Source organism: Salminus brasiliensis, chromosome 9, assembly GCF_030463535.1.
Source record: "Salminus brasiliensis chromosome 9, fSalBra1.hap2, whole genome shotgun sequence".
Lineage (NCBI taxonomy): Eukaryota > Metazoa > Chordata > Actinopteri > Characiformes > Bryconidae > Salminus > Salminus brasiliensis.
In genome coordinates this window covers 4,947,786-4,967,258 of record NC_132886.1, presented here as the reverse complement: position 1 = coordinate 4,967,258, position 19,473 = coordinate 4,947,786, and the positions used below count along the sequence as shown (strand labels likewise).

General features: G+C 42.8%; 1 protein-coding gene across 1 annotated transcript; it reads right to left on the bottom strand.

Moving 5' to 3' along the window:
• Nucleotides 1-14,468: 14,468 nt before the first annotated feature.
• On the bottom strand, nucleotides 14,469-16,751 carry LOC140561940 (C-type lectin lectoxin-Lio2-like). Its single transcript, XM_072687218.1, has 4 exons — nucleotides 16,729-16,751; nucleotides 16,429-16,608; nucleotides 15,082-15,241; nucleotides 14,469-14,917 (listed from the first exon to the last, which is right to left on the bottom strand). The coding sequence occupies exons 1-4, from the start codon at nucleotides 16,747-16,749 to the stop codon at nucleotides 14,556-14,558; spliced, it is 723 nt and encodes a 240-aa protein (XP_072543319.1). The 5' UTR covers nucleotides 16,750-16,751; the 3' UTR covers nucleotides 14,469-14,555.
• Nucleotides 16,752-19,473: the final 2,722 nt, after the last annotated feature.

The following is a 19,473-nucleotide window of genomic DNA, read 5'->3' as shown; positions in this document are numbered from 1 at the left end:
ATTATTTTCTTAAACAAGGGAGACTCTATGTGCTCCTTGATCTGGACAGGAACAGAATTTGGTGGTCCACTATATGTCCAATTGTTTGTGGACATCCCTTCTAATGAATGCATTCAGCTACTTTAAGTTGCACCCATTGCTGACACAGATGTGCAAGTGCACACACGCATACAAACAGTTTGTCTAATGCCTGTAGAGAAGGACTGCCAAAAGAATAGGACTCTCTGGAGCAGATAAACATGAACATATTGGCCCCATGCCTAATACCAGGCGTGGGTTAGAGGGGTATAAAGCCCCCCCAGCATTGAGCTGTGGAGCAGTGGAATGGATGGAGCTCCAGCTGATGCTTTTGGGATGAGGTGGGGAGTTTGGGATGGGGTGGAGGATCATCACTTTTGTCACTGAATGCTATCAATCTTCACAACAGTTTATGTCCTGTGAAACGTCCTGCGCTCACATTTGGATATAAAAGCTACAAAACTCCACTTCTATAACTGATTAGGATTGTCTATAACCGATTGTTTAATGGCAGCAGAGTCACCATGGCAACAAAGAAAAAAATGGTGCGTATTTTGTCCAGATTTTGTCCAGAAGTCTGGACAGAATTACATTTATTGAAAACTCTGTATTTAGGTCTGTTTTTGACATTATGCTTGAATCTTCGATTAATTTGACATTAGCGCCCCTTCCTGGGCTGAAATGCTCTCAGAAGCGTTTTAGGGTTGGTTTGCATTTTTGAACATATTGAGATAAACACTTCAGACTGCCGTCCAAGGTGCTGTTTTTGCATTACAGTTACAATATATTTCTATTTCCAAACAAGGCATTTGTCGTGTCTTTAAAACACTCGCGTGAGCCCAACTGTAAAGTTAACGTGTCTTTTTATTAGCATCCATGTACTCGGCCATCCTGACCCTCTCGCACTCTAGTTCTTCCTCTCCCGAACGCCCCGCCCCCATACGGAGGTTCACTAAATATCCAGTTACACCACATCTCCTCTTTCTAGAATCAATGGGTAGACTACCATTGATTCAGCAGGACCTTAGGGGATTATTCTGCCCCTGTGGCCGGAAGGTCTGCTCCTATCCAAATCTGAACCATCCATACACACAGATTAACCTTAACCTGGAACAATGCATTACTGATACAATAAAAACAAACCTGTGCTATCTGCCCTCGCACTAAACCCCTGAGACCTGAACATTTGCATAACAAATAACAAACACAAATGGTTCAATCACAGTATCAAACCACAGTTTTTTTTCCACACTGAAATTGAACTTTTCAGTCTTTTTTTTTTCTCTTAATGTGTCTCTGAAAAGCCTCCAAAAAGGTCTGTGATAAGCAAAACTATAAGTCTAACCGGGCTGGTCTTACCACAGCTCTCCCAGACCTGGTTCTGAGAACAGGAGTAGATGGTGGTTCAGGAACGTTCTGCTGCGGTGGTGCTGCAGCAGGTTGTTCTGCTACAGGTTGGCCTGGAATGCCTTCCAGGATATGCTCAGCTGCTCCATCACCACTCTGCTCCGAAGAAGGTTGCATGGCGATGAGATGGCGGCGGTTTCGCCTGATGATCCCGTGGGGTCCCTCCACCAGATATGAGCGGGGCGTGGCGTGGCTTCCGATGACGGCCCCAGCTGCTTTTTGGTCTGTGACCCACACATCCTGCCCAGGAGCAAGTCTGTTAAGGTTCTGTGCACGATGTCGCAGATTATAGCGTTGTGCATCTTTCATCCTCCTCTCCCGTTCCTTCAGCATTACAGCGTCTCTATCGGGAAGAGCAGGATCCAACAGTGCAGGAAGAATAGGTACTGTGGTACGAAGCCTCCTTCTCATGAGAAGTTGAGCCGGACTGTACCCGTTGTGTAGTGGGGTAGCTCTGTATGCAAGCAGAGCAAGGTAGGGATCATCAGACTTTTTCAAGAGCCCCTTCACTGTCTGTACTGCACGTTCAGCCTCAGCATTTCCCTGGGGGTATTTTGGACCGCTGGTCACATGACGGAACCCATAGGATTCTGCAAACTCCCTAAAGGCCGCGCCTGAGAACTGTGGCCCGTTATCAGTGACCAACGTCTCGCAGATACCATGACGTGCAAAAATCGACTTTAGATGGTGGATCACATCATTAGACCTCGTGGGGTTAGCAGAGCGATCTCCACATACCTTGATGCATAGTCCACCACTAGCAAGTAGGTTTTGCTCCCTAGCATGAACAAATCCGCTCCACACTTCTGCCATGGTTGGCCCGGGTACGGCTCCCTGTGGTTCTGTCTCTCCTGGCAGCATGCTCGGCAGTTGAGAACCAACTCGTTCAGCTGCTGGCTCAACCCTGGCCACCATACTGACTGCCGCGCCCGCTCTCTGCACTTAACCACGCCTTGATGTCCTTCGTGCAGCTTGACGAGAACGTCATTTCTCATTGCTGAGGGTATGACAAGTCTTTGTCCCTTCAGCAAGAGACCATCCTGGACTGTAAGAAGGGCTCGTTCAGCCCAGTACAGCTTGAGTGCAGGTTCGTTGGTGCCATGTGCTGGCCAACCTTCTGCACACAACTGCATCACACGTGCGCATACACTGTCCCTCTGCAGCTGATCTCTCAACTCCTCTAGATAGGCAGTGCTCGCAGGCAGATTCTCCATTACCATGTCTATATAAATGTTAGTGTCTTCGAACAGCTCGTTGTCAGCCGGTGTTTCTCCTCTCTTGACTGGCGCACGTGACAGCGTATCAGCTGTACACAGACACTTCCCGGACACATGAGATATGGAATAGGAATAGCGCATTAGCCGCATTCTGAAGCGTTGGATCCGAGGAGGTAGAGCATCCAGCGCTTGAGACCCCAGGAGACTCAGGAGAGGCTTATGATCTGTCTCCAGCTGGAAGTGTTTCCCAATCAGGAAGTTGCGAAACCTCTCACAGGCCCAGGTCAGTCCCAATGCCTCCTTTTCTACCTGTGCATACCTCTGCTCTGTTGGTGTGAGAGACCGTGACATGTAGGCTATTGGCCTCCACTCCTCTGCATGTTTTTGGAGCAGCACTCCTCCCAGTCCGTACGACGATGCATCAGCTGAGACTCTGCATTCCCTATTGGGATCATACATGGCTAGCACCGGTGGTGACGTCAGTGCATCCTTCAGATCTTGAAAGGCTCTAGCCTGCTCGACGCCCCACATCCAGCAGTTTTTTTTCGACAAGAGATCACGCAGGGGTTTGTCTCTCTGAGCCAGCTGCGGGATAAACTTGCCCAGCTGGTTTACCATTCCGAGAAAGGATCTTACTTCACTCACTGTCGTTGGCTCCTGCATCCTCTTCACAGCCTCTGTCTTGCCTGGGTCTGGCCTTATGCCACTGTCAGAGACCACATGACCTAGGAAGCTCACCTCTGACTGTGACAGGTCACATTTATCAATGTTTAAGGTGATGCCGGCCTTCTGGATTTTCTCCAGTACAGCATGCAGGCGAGCATCATGCTCCTCTTGTGTACGTCCCCACACCAGCACATCATCTATATGGCAAACCACGCCCTCAAGCCCCTCTGTGACCTCGGTCACCATTCTGTTCTGAAAGTGTTCAGGGGCAGAGGCTATGCCAAAGGGTAGCCGCTTGAAAAAATAGCGCCCAAAAGGCGTTATGAAAGTTGTCAGTTTTGCTGAATCTTCAGTCAGGGGAATTTGCCAGAACCCCATATTTGCATCCAGCTTACTAAAAATTTTGGCTCCAGCCAGCATTCCCAGTGTTTCCTCAACTGATGGCAAGATGAACTTCTCTCGACACACTGACTCGTTCAGTTTGGTGAGATCAACGCATATGCGCACAGCACCAGTTTTCTTGGGCACCACCACGATGCCAGCGCACCAGTCTGTCGGCTCCTCAACTCTGCATATCACCCCGAGGCCTTCCATGCGGGACAGTTCTTGCTTGACTTTGTCCATCAGTGGCAATGGAATCCTCCTTGGTGTTTTGAGTGAGAACGGTTGGGCCCCTGGTTTCAGCTTTATGGCATATGGTTGGCGCAATTCTCCTAGTCCGCTGCATAGTTTTGGGTAGGTTTGCTTTAATGTCTCCACAGTGACACTGTCTAGTCGTGTAACGAGCCCCAGCCTACAACTCACAGATCTTCCCAACAAGGCAGTGTGCAGGTGACGAACTACATACATATCCTCCATCACCTCTTTCTCACCTCTCCTCAGCAGCAGCCTGGTGACGCCCACAACATCAAGTGGATTCCTTCCTGGTCCCAGGAGTGGCTTTGTTGCTTTGTGGAGCATTGGTGGATTGTCCTTGTACATTTTCTGGAACACAGCATGTGGCAAGACTGTGACGTCAGCACCCGTGTCGATCTTGAATTTTACACTACTGTCATGGATGTTGATGTTGACCATCCAAGGATCGCTATCTGTTGTGATGCTGCCGAGGAAGACAGCATCCTCCTCAACTTCATGCACAGATTTTGGCGCCCTGCACACACGACTATAATGTCCCTTTCTGCCGCATGCATGACATTTCCCATCTTTTGCAGGACAATCACGGTTTAGATGTGATGAATAACTATCACATTTGTGTCTTTTGCTGTTCTGGGCACTGCTTGGCTTGTTATCATGCTGAGGTTTGTTTGGAGCAGGCTTGCTATTCTTGAGCATTCTGACTCTATCCACAGATTTAGCATCACTTGCCTGTGCTCTGGTGTCACCACGCAGAGAAGCTTGCTGCTTTTTCACCTCCTCACTTTGACGTGCCATCCTAACAGCTTTATCCGAGGTAAGTCCTGCATCCAGCTGCATGCGTTCGGACAGCCCCTTGTCCAACAGTCCAACCACGAGTCTGTCTCTGATTAACTCGTCATGTAGCACCCCGTAACTGCAGTGCTCTGCTAGCGCATATAAAGCAGTGACAAACTAATCTACAGGCAATCCTTCTCTCTGTTTTCGCATGTTGAATTTAGCACGCTCATAAATTACGTTTTTCTTGACCACATAGAAATTTTGGAAGCCATCACGCACCCCCTTGTAAGTGCCTCTTTCAGCAGCCGTTAGAGTCAGCCCACGCAAGATATCATCCGCTTCGTCCCCCATGCAATATATCAGCGTGTTGACTTGATTCTCTTCAGAGCTTGCATTCAGGTCACTTGCCAGGCGAAATCTTTCAGATCTCCGGATCCATTTGTCCCACTCATGCGGCTTTGAAGAGTGGAAGGACTCCGGCGGCTGGATGTTAACCGTAGTGCGTGGCCCTGCCCCCGCAGCGATGCTCTGTGCAGGTGCTGCTGCAGCTCCTAGCTGCTCGCTCCCACCGCCAACATCTCCTTCACTCATCCTGTCCTCAACTCTCTCTCCTTCCGCAGGTGCACAACAATCCTTTACGACGGGCTCCTTCTCTACACGCTAACTACAGGACTTCTGAGCCCAACTGTAAAGTTAACGTGTCTTTTTATTAGCATCCATGTACTCCCCCCATCCTGACCCTCTCGCACTCTAGTTCTTCCTCTTCCACAGCATTTAGCAGATGCTCTTCTCCAGAGCGACTTACAAAAGTGCTTTGCTATTTACCCAAGAAAAACCTCAGCTAGTTTGGATAGACTAATAATTCAAAGATCCTCTAATCTTAGACTTTATTAAACACAAGTCAATATGGTGTCTGGACCACAAGTCAAAAGTCTGGACGCTCGTCTTCTGTGGATTTTGAGGGATGGCGGGTCGAGCCGAGTCATACTTGAAGCTGGAAGGGCTCTTGGTGTGGATCAGCTTTTGACCATTGCCATCAGGTATGGAGGGGCTGGCTGGTCCGTTCTTGGCTTTGTAGGCCAGAGTCAGGGTTTTGAATTTGATGCAGGGAGCAGCTACAGGAAGCCAGTGAAGAGAGAACGCAACAGTGGAGTTACATGGCTGAATTTAGGGACATTGAAGACGACCCGTGCCGCTGCATTCTGGATGAGTTGCAGGGGCCTGATGATGTGCAGAGGGAGACCAGCCAGAAGAGAGCTGCAGTGGTCAAGTCTTGAAGTAACAAGAGACTGAACGAGCACCTGGGTGGCCTCTCTAGAGAGGAAGGGTCGAATTCTCTGGATGTTGTACAGGAGAAATCTGCATGACCGAGTTACATTTGCAACATGACTTCAGAATGATGACTGATCATCCATCACTACACCAAGGCTTCCAGCTTCTGTAGACGGAGTGACCAGTGAGTTCTCAAAGGAGATCGTGTTTAAGTTCAGCAGTTCCCGGGATGTACAGCAGCTCTGTCTTGCTGGGGTTAAGTTTGAGGTTGTGCATTTAATATTCATGTTTCAGTCAGTTGAATTGTGTGTTTTTTAGAGTTCACGTCATAATTAAGAACAAAATATGAGTTAATACATCTTAAATGTTTAATGAAAAACGACACTTCTTCTTGTAGCATTACTTTAGTGGATTATAATACAGATCATTTTAATGGATTTTACAAGTATAAGAAGTATATATAAATTATAGAATTTCAGTTTAGAGTATCTTAAAGGTGTTTCTTACCTGTTACCTGATTGAGAAGTTTGAGTGCGAGTGTCTCCTACAGTCTTACTTCTGTGTAAGAACACAAGAACCAAAGGAACAGTGGAGCTCTGTGTTTGTTTTGTTTCTGATGCTCGTTTGCATGATATTCCTGTGAACAGATTCAAATGAATAAAGGCTTCAGACTGCCGTCCAAGGTGCCGTAGAAGTTCTACTCCTGCAAAAGCATTCTGATGGAGAACATCACAGCCTGGTTTGGGAACAGCATCAAGCAGGACAGAAGGTCCTCCAGAAAGTGGTGTGTTCACCTGAGCGCATGATTTGGACCAAACTTCCTGACCTGCAGACCATCTACAACAAGCGGTGCTGGACCAAGATCAGGAAGATCGAGAAGGACCTCAAGAATCTGTTGCAGTCAGGGAAGTGCTTTCACTCCCTGAAGGCAAACACGGTTGCCTATTACTGCTGAATATTACATTGGTTAAAATGTGAAAATTGAGTATCTGATGGTGACTAGGTGTACCAGGAATGCAGACTTTCTGAAGAAGAACTTTTTCTTCTTCTCTGCATGAAAATACAAGTACATAACAAAGCACTTCACTGTTTCAGGATGAGTATTAAACAGCCAACAATTCTAGAAAATGCAGAACTGTTCAAGAAAGCCTTTTAGGAAGTCTTGAGGAGCAATTTCCTGTCTTATATATATATTGGGTACAGGCTCTCCAGAACTGTACATTCGAAGACTGAAGAAATGTAGCCTGGTCTGATGAATCTGGGTTTTTTGCTGATGTAACAGAGCTGAAATTAATTGGGTAGGCTCACAGATGGTTGAATCAGAATTTGGCACCAACAGCATGAATCCATGAACCTACCCAGCCTTGTGTAAAAAGTCCAGGTAGATGGTGGTGGTGTAATGGTGTGGGCCACACTCTTTGGGGCACTAAAACCAATCAATCGTGGCTTGAATCCACCCACCTATTTGAGTATTATTGCTGACCACGTGCATTCCTTCATGACCAGAATTGACCATTTTCTAACGGCTTCTTCCAGCATGATGATGCACCATCTCAAACTGGTTCCATGAAGATGAGAAGGACTTCAGTGACCTTCCCAATCACCAGATCTAAATCCAGTAGAACATCTTTGGGATGTGGTAGAACGGGAGATCAGCATGAAAGTGCTCCAGAAATATCAACCTACCCAGTATTAATATAGTGTATTATCCCAATAAAGTGCTTAGTGAGTGTATAACACATCATATGGACAAAAGTATTGGGACAACTGCTTATTCATTGTTTCTTTTGAAATCAAGGGTATTAAGAAAGCTCATCATGTTTTTGGTGTAACTGTCTCTACTGTCTAGAGAAGAAGGCTGTCTGAGGAGCATCATTGTGAGGATTTGATTGCATTCTGCCACAAGAGTGTTAGTGAGCTCAGGATGTTGGATGATCACCACCCCAAATTATCCCCTATTCCCAACTCATCTCAAAAGTATTAGATGGAGCACCATCCATTATTCTAGAGAGCACAGTTAGTTCCACTGCTCCACAGCTCAATGCTGGGGGGCTTTATACCCCTCTAGCCCATGCCTGGCATTAGGCAGCATGGTGCCAATAGGTTCATGCTTATCTGCTCCAGAGAGTCCTAGTCAATTGGCAGTACTTTTTTACAGGGATTAGAAACACTGTGTATGTGCATTTGCACATCTGTGTCTGGAAGTAGATGAATGCTTTCATTAGAATGGGTGTCCACAAACATTTGGACATGTAGTGTCTCTTCCACAAGGCTCAGTCTGTCTGCTTTGCATGGTGAGATATTTGAGGAAACATTCACAGTTACTGTTTTGCATGTAATGAACCAGTGAGAGTCCCTTCTCCAGAGATTTAAGCTGCCACCTGGTGGAATTTTGTGGAATTTTGCAGGGCCACATCCTGCAGGATGCTAAATCAGGTAGCGTTCAGACAGACCTGCACTGCAAAAAGAACCACTATTCAGTAAAGTTCTGTCCGTCCTAAACTATGGATGTAGGTTTCAATAAATGCATCAAGAAGCTTCATTATAGATCTAATAGATATGGTGGTGTTGTCTACCCCTAACTGTAAAGCAAACACAAAATCTGAATGCAAATACAAAGCTATAAATCAATCAACAGGCTCTTGTTTTAATATCAAGAGAAAAGACAACATCCGTTCAGAGAAACTGAAGGTGCAATGAGTTTAGATTAAAAAAATCTATCCTGGAAGTTCCGGGAGTCTGGCTGGCTGGACTGGTAGGTGGCAGCTGGTTAGATGCAGGTAGAGGGGACCTCAGCGGGCAATCTTCCTGCAGATCGGGCTGGGTGGCCATTTACTCGGGGAAGGTAAAGAGAGAGAAGTTAGTTCTAAGAGGAATTTTATGGAGTGCAGAGAATGTTGATCATCAGCATCTGGGTATGTCTGATGACTCCGGCAGGTCTGATTATCACAGCATAATTAAAAGGAGAGAGCCAGAAGGTAACACGGACACGGGCGTACCCTGAGAACACCAGCATCTATCTGCTCCACCGTCAACAAACCTGAGTGATCGCGTGTAAGCAGCGAGACGACAGCTCCAGCATCTCAGAGTACTACAATTCCCTGGGTCCGCGAACCCCTGGACCTGCAGCCCTTATCTAAGAAACATTAATTACCAAAAGCTAAACTAAACATATAAGTTTTCAGTTTAGATTTAAAGATTGAGACTGTGTCTGAGTCCCGAACATTATCTGGAAGGTTATTCCAGAGCTGGGGGGCTTTATAGGAAAAGGCTCTTCCCCCTGCTGAGGTTTTCTGAATTTTGGGAACGCGTAAGAGGCCAGCACCCTGAGATCTAAGTAGTCTTGATGGTTCGTAATATACTATAAGATCCTGCAGGTACTCAGGAGCGAGGCCATGTAGGGCTTTATATGTTAATAAAAGAATTTTGTATTCAATACGGAATTTAACTGGGAGCCAACGAAGTGCTGATAGAACTGGACTGATATGGTCAAATTTTCTAGTTTTAGTAAGGACCCTGGCTGCAGCATTTTGCACCAGCTGAAGTTTATTGAGGTTCCTGCTGGAACAACCTGACAGTAATGCATTACAGTAATCTAGCCTTGAGGTAATAAAAGCATGTACTAGCTTTTCTGCGTCTTGTAGTGATAAGGAGTTTCTTAGTTTGGAGATGTTCCTAAGCTGCATAAAGGCTGTTCTACTAATATTAGCTATATGTTGCTCAAATGATAAATCTGAGTCGAATGCGACACCAAGATTTTTAGCTGCTAAACCAGGAATGATGGGAGAATCTGCCAAGTCTAACATTAAGTCTGATAGTTTATTTCTAGTGTCTTTTGGACCTAAAAGGAGAACATCGGTTTTGTCACTGTTAAGGAGAAGGAAGTTATGTGACATCCAGAGTTTTATATCCTTTACACAGTCCTCCATTTTCTGTAATCTAAATTTATCGTCAGGTTTGGCTGATATATAGAGCTGTGTGTCATCTGCATAGAAGTGGAAATTAACGCCATGTCTGCTTATAACTGAGCCCAGTGGTAACATGTATAATGTCAATAATAGTGGTCCTAAAATTGAGCCTTGAGGAACTCCATATCTTACTTCTGCGTAGTTTGAAGATAAATCATTTATCTTTACAAATTGGAAGCGTCCCGTTAGATATGATTGGAACCATGATAGGGCTGTCCCTGTGATTCCAACCATTTTCTCTAATCTTTCTAGTAATATACTATGATCTATTGTATCAAAGGCTGCACTAAGGTCTAGTAGGACTAATAAAGATACGTAGCCTTGATCAGAGGCAAGAAGGAGATCATTCGTAATCTTCACTAGGGCTGTCTCTGTGCTGTGATTGAGTCTAAATCCAGACTGGAATTTCTCATACATGTCATTTTTACTCAGGTATAAGCAGAGTTGTTGGGCCACAGCTTTTTCTAATATCTTAGATACGAATGTTAAGTTTGAGATGGGTCTATAATTAGATAATACGCTAGGATCAAGATTTGGTTTTTTGATTAAAGGTTTTATAACTGCTATTTTAAGGGTTTGGGGTACATGCCCAAGGCTAAGGGATGAATTTACAATTGTTAAAAGAGGTCCGATTATAATTGGGAGAATTTCTTTTAGCAATTTAGAGGGAATCGGGTCGAGTGTACATGTTGTACAATTTGCTGAGGAAATATTTTTTTCTAGTTCTGGCTGTGGAAGTGGGTAGAAGGCTTCCAGCCTTTGTTCTACAACTAAGTTTTGTTCTAAAGCAACTACATCGGGTGACGGCCATGTTTGATTTAATAAGCAGGGTTGGATTTGTTGTCTAATATTTTCTATTTTATTATTAAAATAGTCCATAAAAACATGACTAGTTAAAGATGTTGGGATCTGGGGTTGAGTATCTGCCTGGCTTTTAGTAAGTTTAGAGATCTCATTAAAAAGAACTCTGGGATTGTTTTTGTTTTTCTCGATCAGCGAGGCCAGATACACTGAGCGAGCTTTAATGAGTGCCTTTCTATATTGACTAAGGCTGTCCTTCCACGCAGAGTGGAACACCTCTAGTTTGGTCGTCCACCATTTACGCTCTAGTTTCCGCACTGTTTGTTTTAAGGTACGAGTCTGATCACTGTACCACGGTGCGAGCCTTTTTTGCCTCATCATTTTATTTTTGAACGGTGCTACTTTGTCTAAGGTTGATCGGAGGGTATTCTCTAGATCGTTTGTTAATTTGACAAGCTCCGTTTGGTCTGACGGAGTGTAAGCTAAGGTCGATAGGGGTGGGAGATTTTTAGTAAACTGTACAGTTGTCATTGGTGTTATTGTGCGCTTTAGACAGTGTTGGGGAGAAGAATTTACATTTTGCCTTAGATGTAGCTCAAAGGAGATTAGATAATGGTCTGATATTACTGAGCTTTGAGGTAGAATATTTAGCTGATCAATGCTAACACCCAGGGTCAGGACTAAATCTAGCGTATGATTACAGTAATGTGTGGGTCCAGTTACGTTTTGTATAATGCCAACAGAATCTAAAGTTGATACAAACGCCTTTGTTAATGGATCGTCTGCTTTTTCAAAGTGAATATTAAAATCTTCTACTATTATAACTTTGTCACTGCACACTGCCAAATCTGCAGAAAAATTACTGAATTCTTTTAAAAATTCAGAGTAGGGCCCTGGAGGCCTATAAATATTAATCAGTGAGAAAACATTTTTATTTGTGGCTGGATTTGATATATTAATGTAGATAAGCTCAAAAGAGGTGAAGGTGTTACAGTGTTTTTGAATAATCTCTAGTGTATTCTGATAGATTATACATACTCCACCTCCTCTGCCTGATAATCTAGGGCTATGTACATATTTATAACCTGTGGGGGTGGCTTCATTTAGAGCTATATATTGATCAGGTCTAATCCAGGTTTCGGTGAGGCAGAAAACATCTAGTTTCTGATCACATATAATTTCATTCACGATCACTGCTTTTGAGGTTAGTGATCTAATGTTAAGTAGACCAAGCTTTAGGTCTGAGGTGCTGCTGTTATCGTTGAAATGAGAGATTTTAACACTGATTAAAGTATTAAAACGAGCTGATCTAGATGTTCTCTGTTTGGCTTTAATTCGGGGCACAGACACAGTCTCAATACAGTGAAACCTGGGTGACTCCTCAAAGCAGCTCGCAGACGGTGGGTTTAGCCGGTCTGTCTGCGGCCTGGTCCCGGCTCTGGATTGTCAGCAGCCTTTTACACTCCTCTGCGACTAACTAGCAGACTATGCGCTATGCTGCACGAAAGTAAGGCAGCACCCTCCCGCGTGGGGTGGACACCATCCCTACCTAAAAAACCAGGCTTGCCCTCAAACTTTAACCAATTATCAGAGCAAATTACGGCATCGGACATCGTCTGGGCCAGTTTAACCACCTCTTTAATATTATCCTTAGTTATTTCTGACTGCCGCAGACGGATATCATTGGCCCCTACATGAATAACTATCCTTGAATATCTCCTGTTTGCTAGCCGCTTAAGGTTGCCGCTAATGTCCGGCGCTCTGGCTCCCGGTAAACAGCTAACAGTCACTGCTGGAGCCCCTAAAGGACTAGCTATCTTCACGTGTCGAACAATAGAGTCTCCTATGACCAGAGTACTGTGAACAGGCTCCTCAGCGGGTGTTTCGCTGAGCGGGGCAAACCTGTTTGACACGCGAATCGGGGGGAGGGAGCGTGGTGTTCCGGTGGGCTAACTTCGGCCTTTGCGCTAGCATTAGCCTTAGCTTTCCGGCTATGCCGCCGAGACGTCACCCATTCGCCCCGCTGTGAGGGCTCTAACGCCGGAGTGGGGGTGGGGGGTGCTAGCTCTCCCTGAGGCAACGGGGGGCAACTCTTGCTCTCTATCTTTCAGTAACCCCATGATGCACACCTCTAACTGCTCCACCTTTTCCACCAGAGAGCTAACTAACTCACATTTAGTGCAAACACTATCATTATCACTAGCAGTGGGAAAAGGGTCTAGACTAAACATGCCACACTTCTCACACTCAAAAAGTCCAGAAACAGCCTTAATAACATACAAACTTACCGCTTTAGTATAAGTTCCTTCAGGAACCTTTAAGGGTTTCTTCATTTAAAAATTCTTTAAGGAACCTTTTTCTTCTAAAACTCTTTTCTTAGAGGTTCCTCCACAGTTTTAAGTTCCTCAAGGTACTAAGATATTTTTTAACAGTGTAGATTCGCTTAAAGTTATTATTGAATAAAAATGAGTTGAGTAGAATTTAATGAACTTTAAGCACATATTTTAATGTCACATTTTCTGCATATATCCAGCTAAACATTATTAAATGAAAGTAAAAATGAAGACAGTATAGTAAGTATACAGCTTATGCTTTTATTTCTTTTAAGGACCACAAACATATACCAGAGATTAAACACAGGAAAGGAACTCATCATCGCTGTCATGCGAAAAACTCCAAATCTCCAAATGGCAGCTTTAGAGGAGAAGAAAAACAACTGCTAGTCAAAAACAGACAACATGGAGATTTTGCATCATAGCGATGATATGTTAATTTTTAACCTTTATTATTTGAAATGATGAAATACAGTAAAAAGCAGAAACATACAGACATACGTCGGCTCTCATTTAATCAGGATGAGCAGAATCAGTTCTGAAGGGTGAGGACAAAAATATAAATCAAGTCAAAATCAGAATCAGTTACTGTTGTTTTTGTTTTTCATGGTTGAATTAGATTTTTAGTTTGAATTGGTGAATTTTGGTGTGTCTGATATTTTTGTCAGTGCATCAGTTGATCACCTTTTGTCTCTTTTGGGGGTTGTATGATATTAATGGTGAGAATTTGGACATTGGGTGTAAAGTCAGCAGTACAGAGAATCATCTATCAGGTCCACAAATGAACAGGATAGGGAAAATGTACCGTGGAAGCTTCAAGTGATTGTTAATTATTTGGAGAAATTTAAATTATTAATTTGAGAAAATGCAGAAAAAGCAGTAACTTAAACCTATCATTAAACTATCACATAATACATACAATACAAGCTAAACAGTATATCGCCATGAATCTTTCCCAATCACAAAAAACCCCCAAATGCACCATTACGTAAATGCTTTGAGACTGTTTCTATTAATAGACTAAATAAAAACATAGCACATCTGTGATGTGACAAAAGCTTGTATCCCCATGTTTATTGTTCTTCACTTTTTGACATAATGTGAATCTGGCAGTTGTTCTTGACATTGTAACAGAATTTCCTGATGAATGGTCCAATAGAAATGCTCCAAAATAACATGGAAAAATAATTTTTACATGGACTTCCATTGAAAATTCAGAAGGTTTTTTCTCCTCCTGTAAAAGTTGTTGTTCTGGAGATACAACCATTGGTATGAAAGATTATAAAAGAAAAGGACATTTAGAAATGAGACATTTTACATAATCATACATAGAAACTGTACATCAAATTACTTGACCCTCAACCATGGCATCCTCTATCAGGGCAGACAATAATAATCAATCTTCATTTCACCATCAGTTTATTTAGCTGTGGACAAATACATAAGACCTCAGACCTGCTCTAGGTGGTGCTGCAGATGAAGTTGAGTTTCTGGGTCTCTGACAGACTGACCCACTGCTTACTTCCAGACTGAAGCGCTCCTGTTCTTTCCCCATCACTGCAGTCTTCCTCCTCTGTCCCGTTCCCTGGAGCCCAGTTCTGGTAGCAGATGGACTCTCCACTCACCCAGAACCAGAAGCTCAGAGTGCAGGTGTGACGCAGACCCATCCAAACATTAGCAGTGGAGGCATCTTTAGTAACAAACTCCACCCATTGCTGAATGTCCTTATTGTAAATAGAGACCAGGTCCACATGCTTCTCTCTGCAGTATCTCAGAGCTTCTCTCCACGTCTTGTTCTGTTTAATCAGGATGAGCGGGATCTCTGCAGAAGGGGGAGGAGAAAGATTTGACCTAATGTAGTAGTTCAGTTATTCTAGTTGTTGCTGTTCGTGGTTAATAATTCACTATTCATGTTTTCCTAAATCCAAACGCAAATATTAAGTGAATGAACTGGAGCTGTAACAGATGTATCACCTCATTACTCACCATAGCAGACAAATGAATCAGGCCAATGGCAGCCTACATCAGCCCATCTGTATCCATTTCCACTCCATAACTGCACACAGATATCACCCACAGGGTTGTTTGGCTCCCCAGTGTACCAGTCACTGTATGAGAAGTTACTCCCATCTGACCAGATCCAGCTCTAGAGACACATTAACACCTGATTAATAAACTATTTTAAATGCTATATAAACTTTAGTATATTATGGATTGTTAATATACTAAATGGGACTGAATGACACTGGGGGTGGTAACAGCAATTACCAGGTTCCAGAAAACTATGGAGGCATTTTTGAAGCAGAATCCTAATAAACTTATATGTGAGCTCTGTCTGCAAGAATTTGCTCATTGTTCAACATCAATTTGTAAAATGATTATTTTAAAGTGGGACACTGCAACTTTCTTTCAGGCCTACTGTTTGTCTTTTCATCTTAAAATAAAATGTTGACTCATTTCTTTTTTAATTTAGTTTATTTGAGTTTTTATGTTTAAAATCTATTTTAAAGTTTAATGTCAATCACAACAATATTCTGGGATTATTTCTGATTAATCACAAGTTAAAATGCCAGCTAGCACATCCATGAATTTTTGTGCAGGAGAACAAATAAATGTGTATGCCTAATAAACTGTCTAGTGGAGTATGTTTATTTTTCTTAAAACATCTGTGTAGTTTACTTTAGTACTTTAGCCTCAAACTGGATATATTGATTGGGCTGGATTAAGCTAAGAGCTAAAAGAGGAGCAGCAGTGTATGTATGTATGTGTGTGTGTGTGTGTGTGTGTGTGTGTGTGTGTGTGTAGTTATGAAATTTAATCCATATTTCAGCATAAAAAAGTGTAATCGACCCTTTGTACTCAACATTAGTCAAGCATTAATACACATTACAGCACTAGGCTCTGTAAACAGAGAGACCTACTGGAGGAAGTTGGTGAGATGATTAATTTGCATTAAAAAAAGATTAGTGTGTTAAAGTTTGCAGATAAATTGTGTTTTTAATGTGTTTACGCTGACAGTAATAATTTAAAGAGAAAAAGTAGCAATCTGATCCCGTTGAAGAGGTTTTAAAGGTTTGAACTGTAATTAAAGAATATAATAGACTATAAGATAATTTTTTAAACATAAAAACATTTGTGCGGTCTCTCCCAATATTCCACAGATCCATATGACAGTCAGTTAGTAAAATAGTCAAATGCTCAAAATATGTTCCCATAAAGGGGGAAAAAACTATTAATGAATAGTTGAATCTTATTAAGTATTTTTCTAAAACTTGGATCCTACATGGTTTCAGGAGTACCACACATTTTCTCTAATTGTTCAAAACTGCTTACTCTGTTGGTCTCTCCAGGTTTCTGTCTCAGTCCTATCCAGAAATTGCCTGTTGTCCCGTTGAGAGCAGCTTTTACAGCGTCCATTTCCTTCTGGTTCTCAATGGTGGCCAGATCAGTGAAATTCTCTCTGCAGTATTTCTGAGCTTCAGTCCAGTTCTTTTCTTCTTTCACCACATGAAACTGACGAGTCCCACACAAGGAGAGAGTCCACAGAGCTGTAGGGGTTAAAGCTCTCATCAGCATGGCAGTACAGTAATGAACCAGCAGAGAGTTTTACAGATGATCATGAACTCCACTGACCTGAGAAAAGCAGGAGACCATGCAGTGCTGAACTCATGACTGTGGAGAACTACAGAGAGAGAGAGAGTTCAGACATTTAGTCAAGTGATGTGAGAAACAGAGATGCTGCCGCAGGAATGAGGTGTTAATAATGACAAACAGTAATATAGTAATACTTTAGTGTACTGCTCAGATACAGGCAAATTGTAGCTTATGCAGATATCTAATCCAGCAGGCGTCAAATGTAGTGTGTTCTCCATCCACCCAGTTCATGCAAATTCTATGGGAAAACAGAAGGCCAATATTCAAAAACACCCAAATATCACATAAAGAGTGATGGAAAGCTGTAAGTCAGATGATTCTCTTATCAGCTGGCACGGGTCATCACTGACAGCAGACAGGGTGGTCCGGTCATGACACACATCTTTTCATAGGCTGCTTTCCAAATTCTGAAATACTAAAACCAAAACTGCTCTAATCTCCCAACACTCTCTGGTGCATTTGAGCTCCCAGATGTATGGTGGACATTGTTGGGGTAGCATGTAGATATCAGCCCTTATTAGATGGGCCACTGCTCGTCCTGCCCAGCGTCTCTAGACTGATACAATAAGATGCAAACGGCTAAAGAGATGATTCTGCTAAAAGCAAAGACTGAGTAAAATCTCTCCTCTCTGCTGGTTTTGATGGTTCTCCAAACTTTCTTGCAAAGCACTGGCCAAACATGAGATAACAAACGTGAGACAGTAAAGGCGGATATTAAAACACAGAAATGGCAAACCACAGGAAACAGAATCCACAGGAGGAAGTGAGATGCTTTCCAGAGCCTGAGGGATGAATAAGACTTTATAGAGATGTAGAGATGAGCTCCTATAAATAAACAGGAAACACTGATCTCTGAAAGGCTGTGCAGAGAGCGCCGTCCAACAGCACGTAAGATATAAGATTATAGAAATGTAGAGCTAAGATTAAGGGTGTTCTGATCCAATCCAGGCCTATATTAATGGATCTGATATTGGCTATTTTAATCCCAATCCAGTCCTGAGTCTTTGTTTTAACCACAGTGTTCACCAGAGCGCCATCTGCTGTCCTCAAGGTGCAATTAACAGATATTATTGCTCTGCCAGCAGCACACACACACACACACACACACACACACACACTATAGAAACCAAAATCCCAGCACATTTACCCACTATAAACCAGTTATTACACACCAGTACACCAACAACCACAGATACCAGTCTAGAGTGTGTACCACTACACACACACACACACACACACACAAACAAACACAGACACACACAGGAAGTGACTTGTTTCACAAACAGTTTCGGACATGGCCGACAGGCTAGGCTGACCAGAGAAGGCCCGACCAGAGCAAGCACTGCTGCAGATGTCTGAGTGGAGAAGCTGAGGGGCTGTGTTGCTCCAGGGAACCCAGGGGGGCTAGCCAGGGGGACTAGCCAGGAGGACTAGCCATGGTGGACTAGGGGGCAGCAGCTGGGGTACTGGCCAAAAGGCTAATAGCTAATGCTACTCTATAACCAGAAGAAGGGAGGAGGGCTGACTAGGCTATAATTAGGTCTTGTAACAGTGCTCGGCTCTGAGAGCAAATAAATATATAATAATAATAATATATAATAATATTAATAATAATATAAACAGAATAAAACAGAATTTTGTCGTTTCCGTAATGGATACATCTTTTCTTTTTTAACTCAGACTCAGGTCATGACATTGACCGTGCCTGACCGTGACAGTTCATAAATAAAAAAAACTGCATGCAGAAAGCAGCTGTAAATACACTCTGTATGGCTGTTGTCAGGCAAAATTCTCACATATCCAAAATATCAACTTTACAGGAGGAGGAAAACCCCTTCTGAAATTTCAATGGAAATCAATGTAAAATATTCATTAATTATTTAATTCATTTTTGCAGCATTTAAAAGTTCAGAAGGCATTTCCTCCTCCTGTAAACACAGAATTTTGAACACAGTATACAACAATTCCCATGTACTTATTTTGCATAAACCTATCATCATTGTCGTGCAAAAACCTCATATCTCAGTAAACAGCAACTTTACAGGAGAAGGAAAAACCTGCTTAACTTTTCTCAGAATGTCTATTGGTTAATTCATCAGGAAATTTAGACATGTCACAAATAGCTGCCAGATTCACATTATGGGTAAAAGTAAAAAACTAATTTATGCATTACAGTCACAATACACACATCACAGCCGGCCAAACTGTGCTGCATTTAATATTCATATTCAGTTGAAAAGTGCTCAGAGTTCAGTTCATAATTAAGAACTAAATATGAATGAATACATCTCGAATCTTTAATGATTTATGATGTAATGAATTTAATGAATCATTACTTCAGTGAATTATGCATTTGTAATGGATTTTCTAAGTATAATAACTATATATAAAAATTAAGCTTGAATATTAAGAGCAAACTTTGCAGAATTTCAGTTTAGAGTATCTTGAAGGTGTTTCTTACCTGTTAATGATTGAGAAGTTCAAGTGCGAGTGTCTCCTACAGTCTTACTTCTGTGTAAGAACACAAGAAACAAAGGAACAGTGGAGCTCTGTGTTTGTTTTGTTTCTGATGCTCGTTTGCATGATATTCCTGTGAACAAATGCAAATGAATAAAGACAGTTCATGAACCAGCTATGGTCATTTGTCTGTGGGCGAGTTCGGCCCTAAATAAAGACTTGAAGAACTGGGAGAGCAGGAGGGGTGCAGCCATTTATTTTCAACCT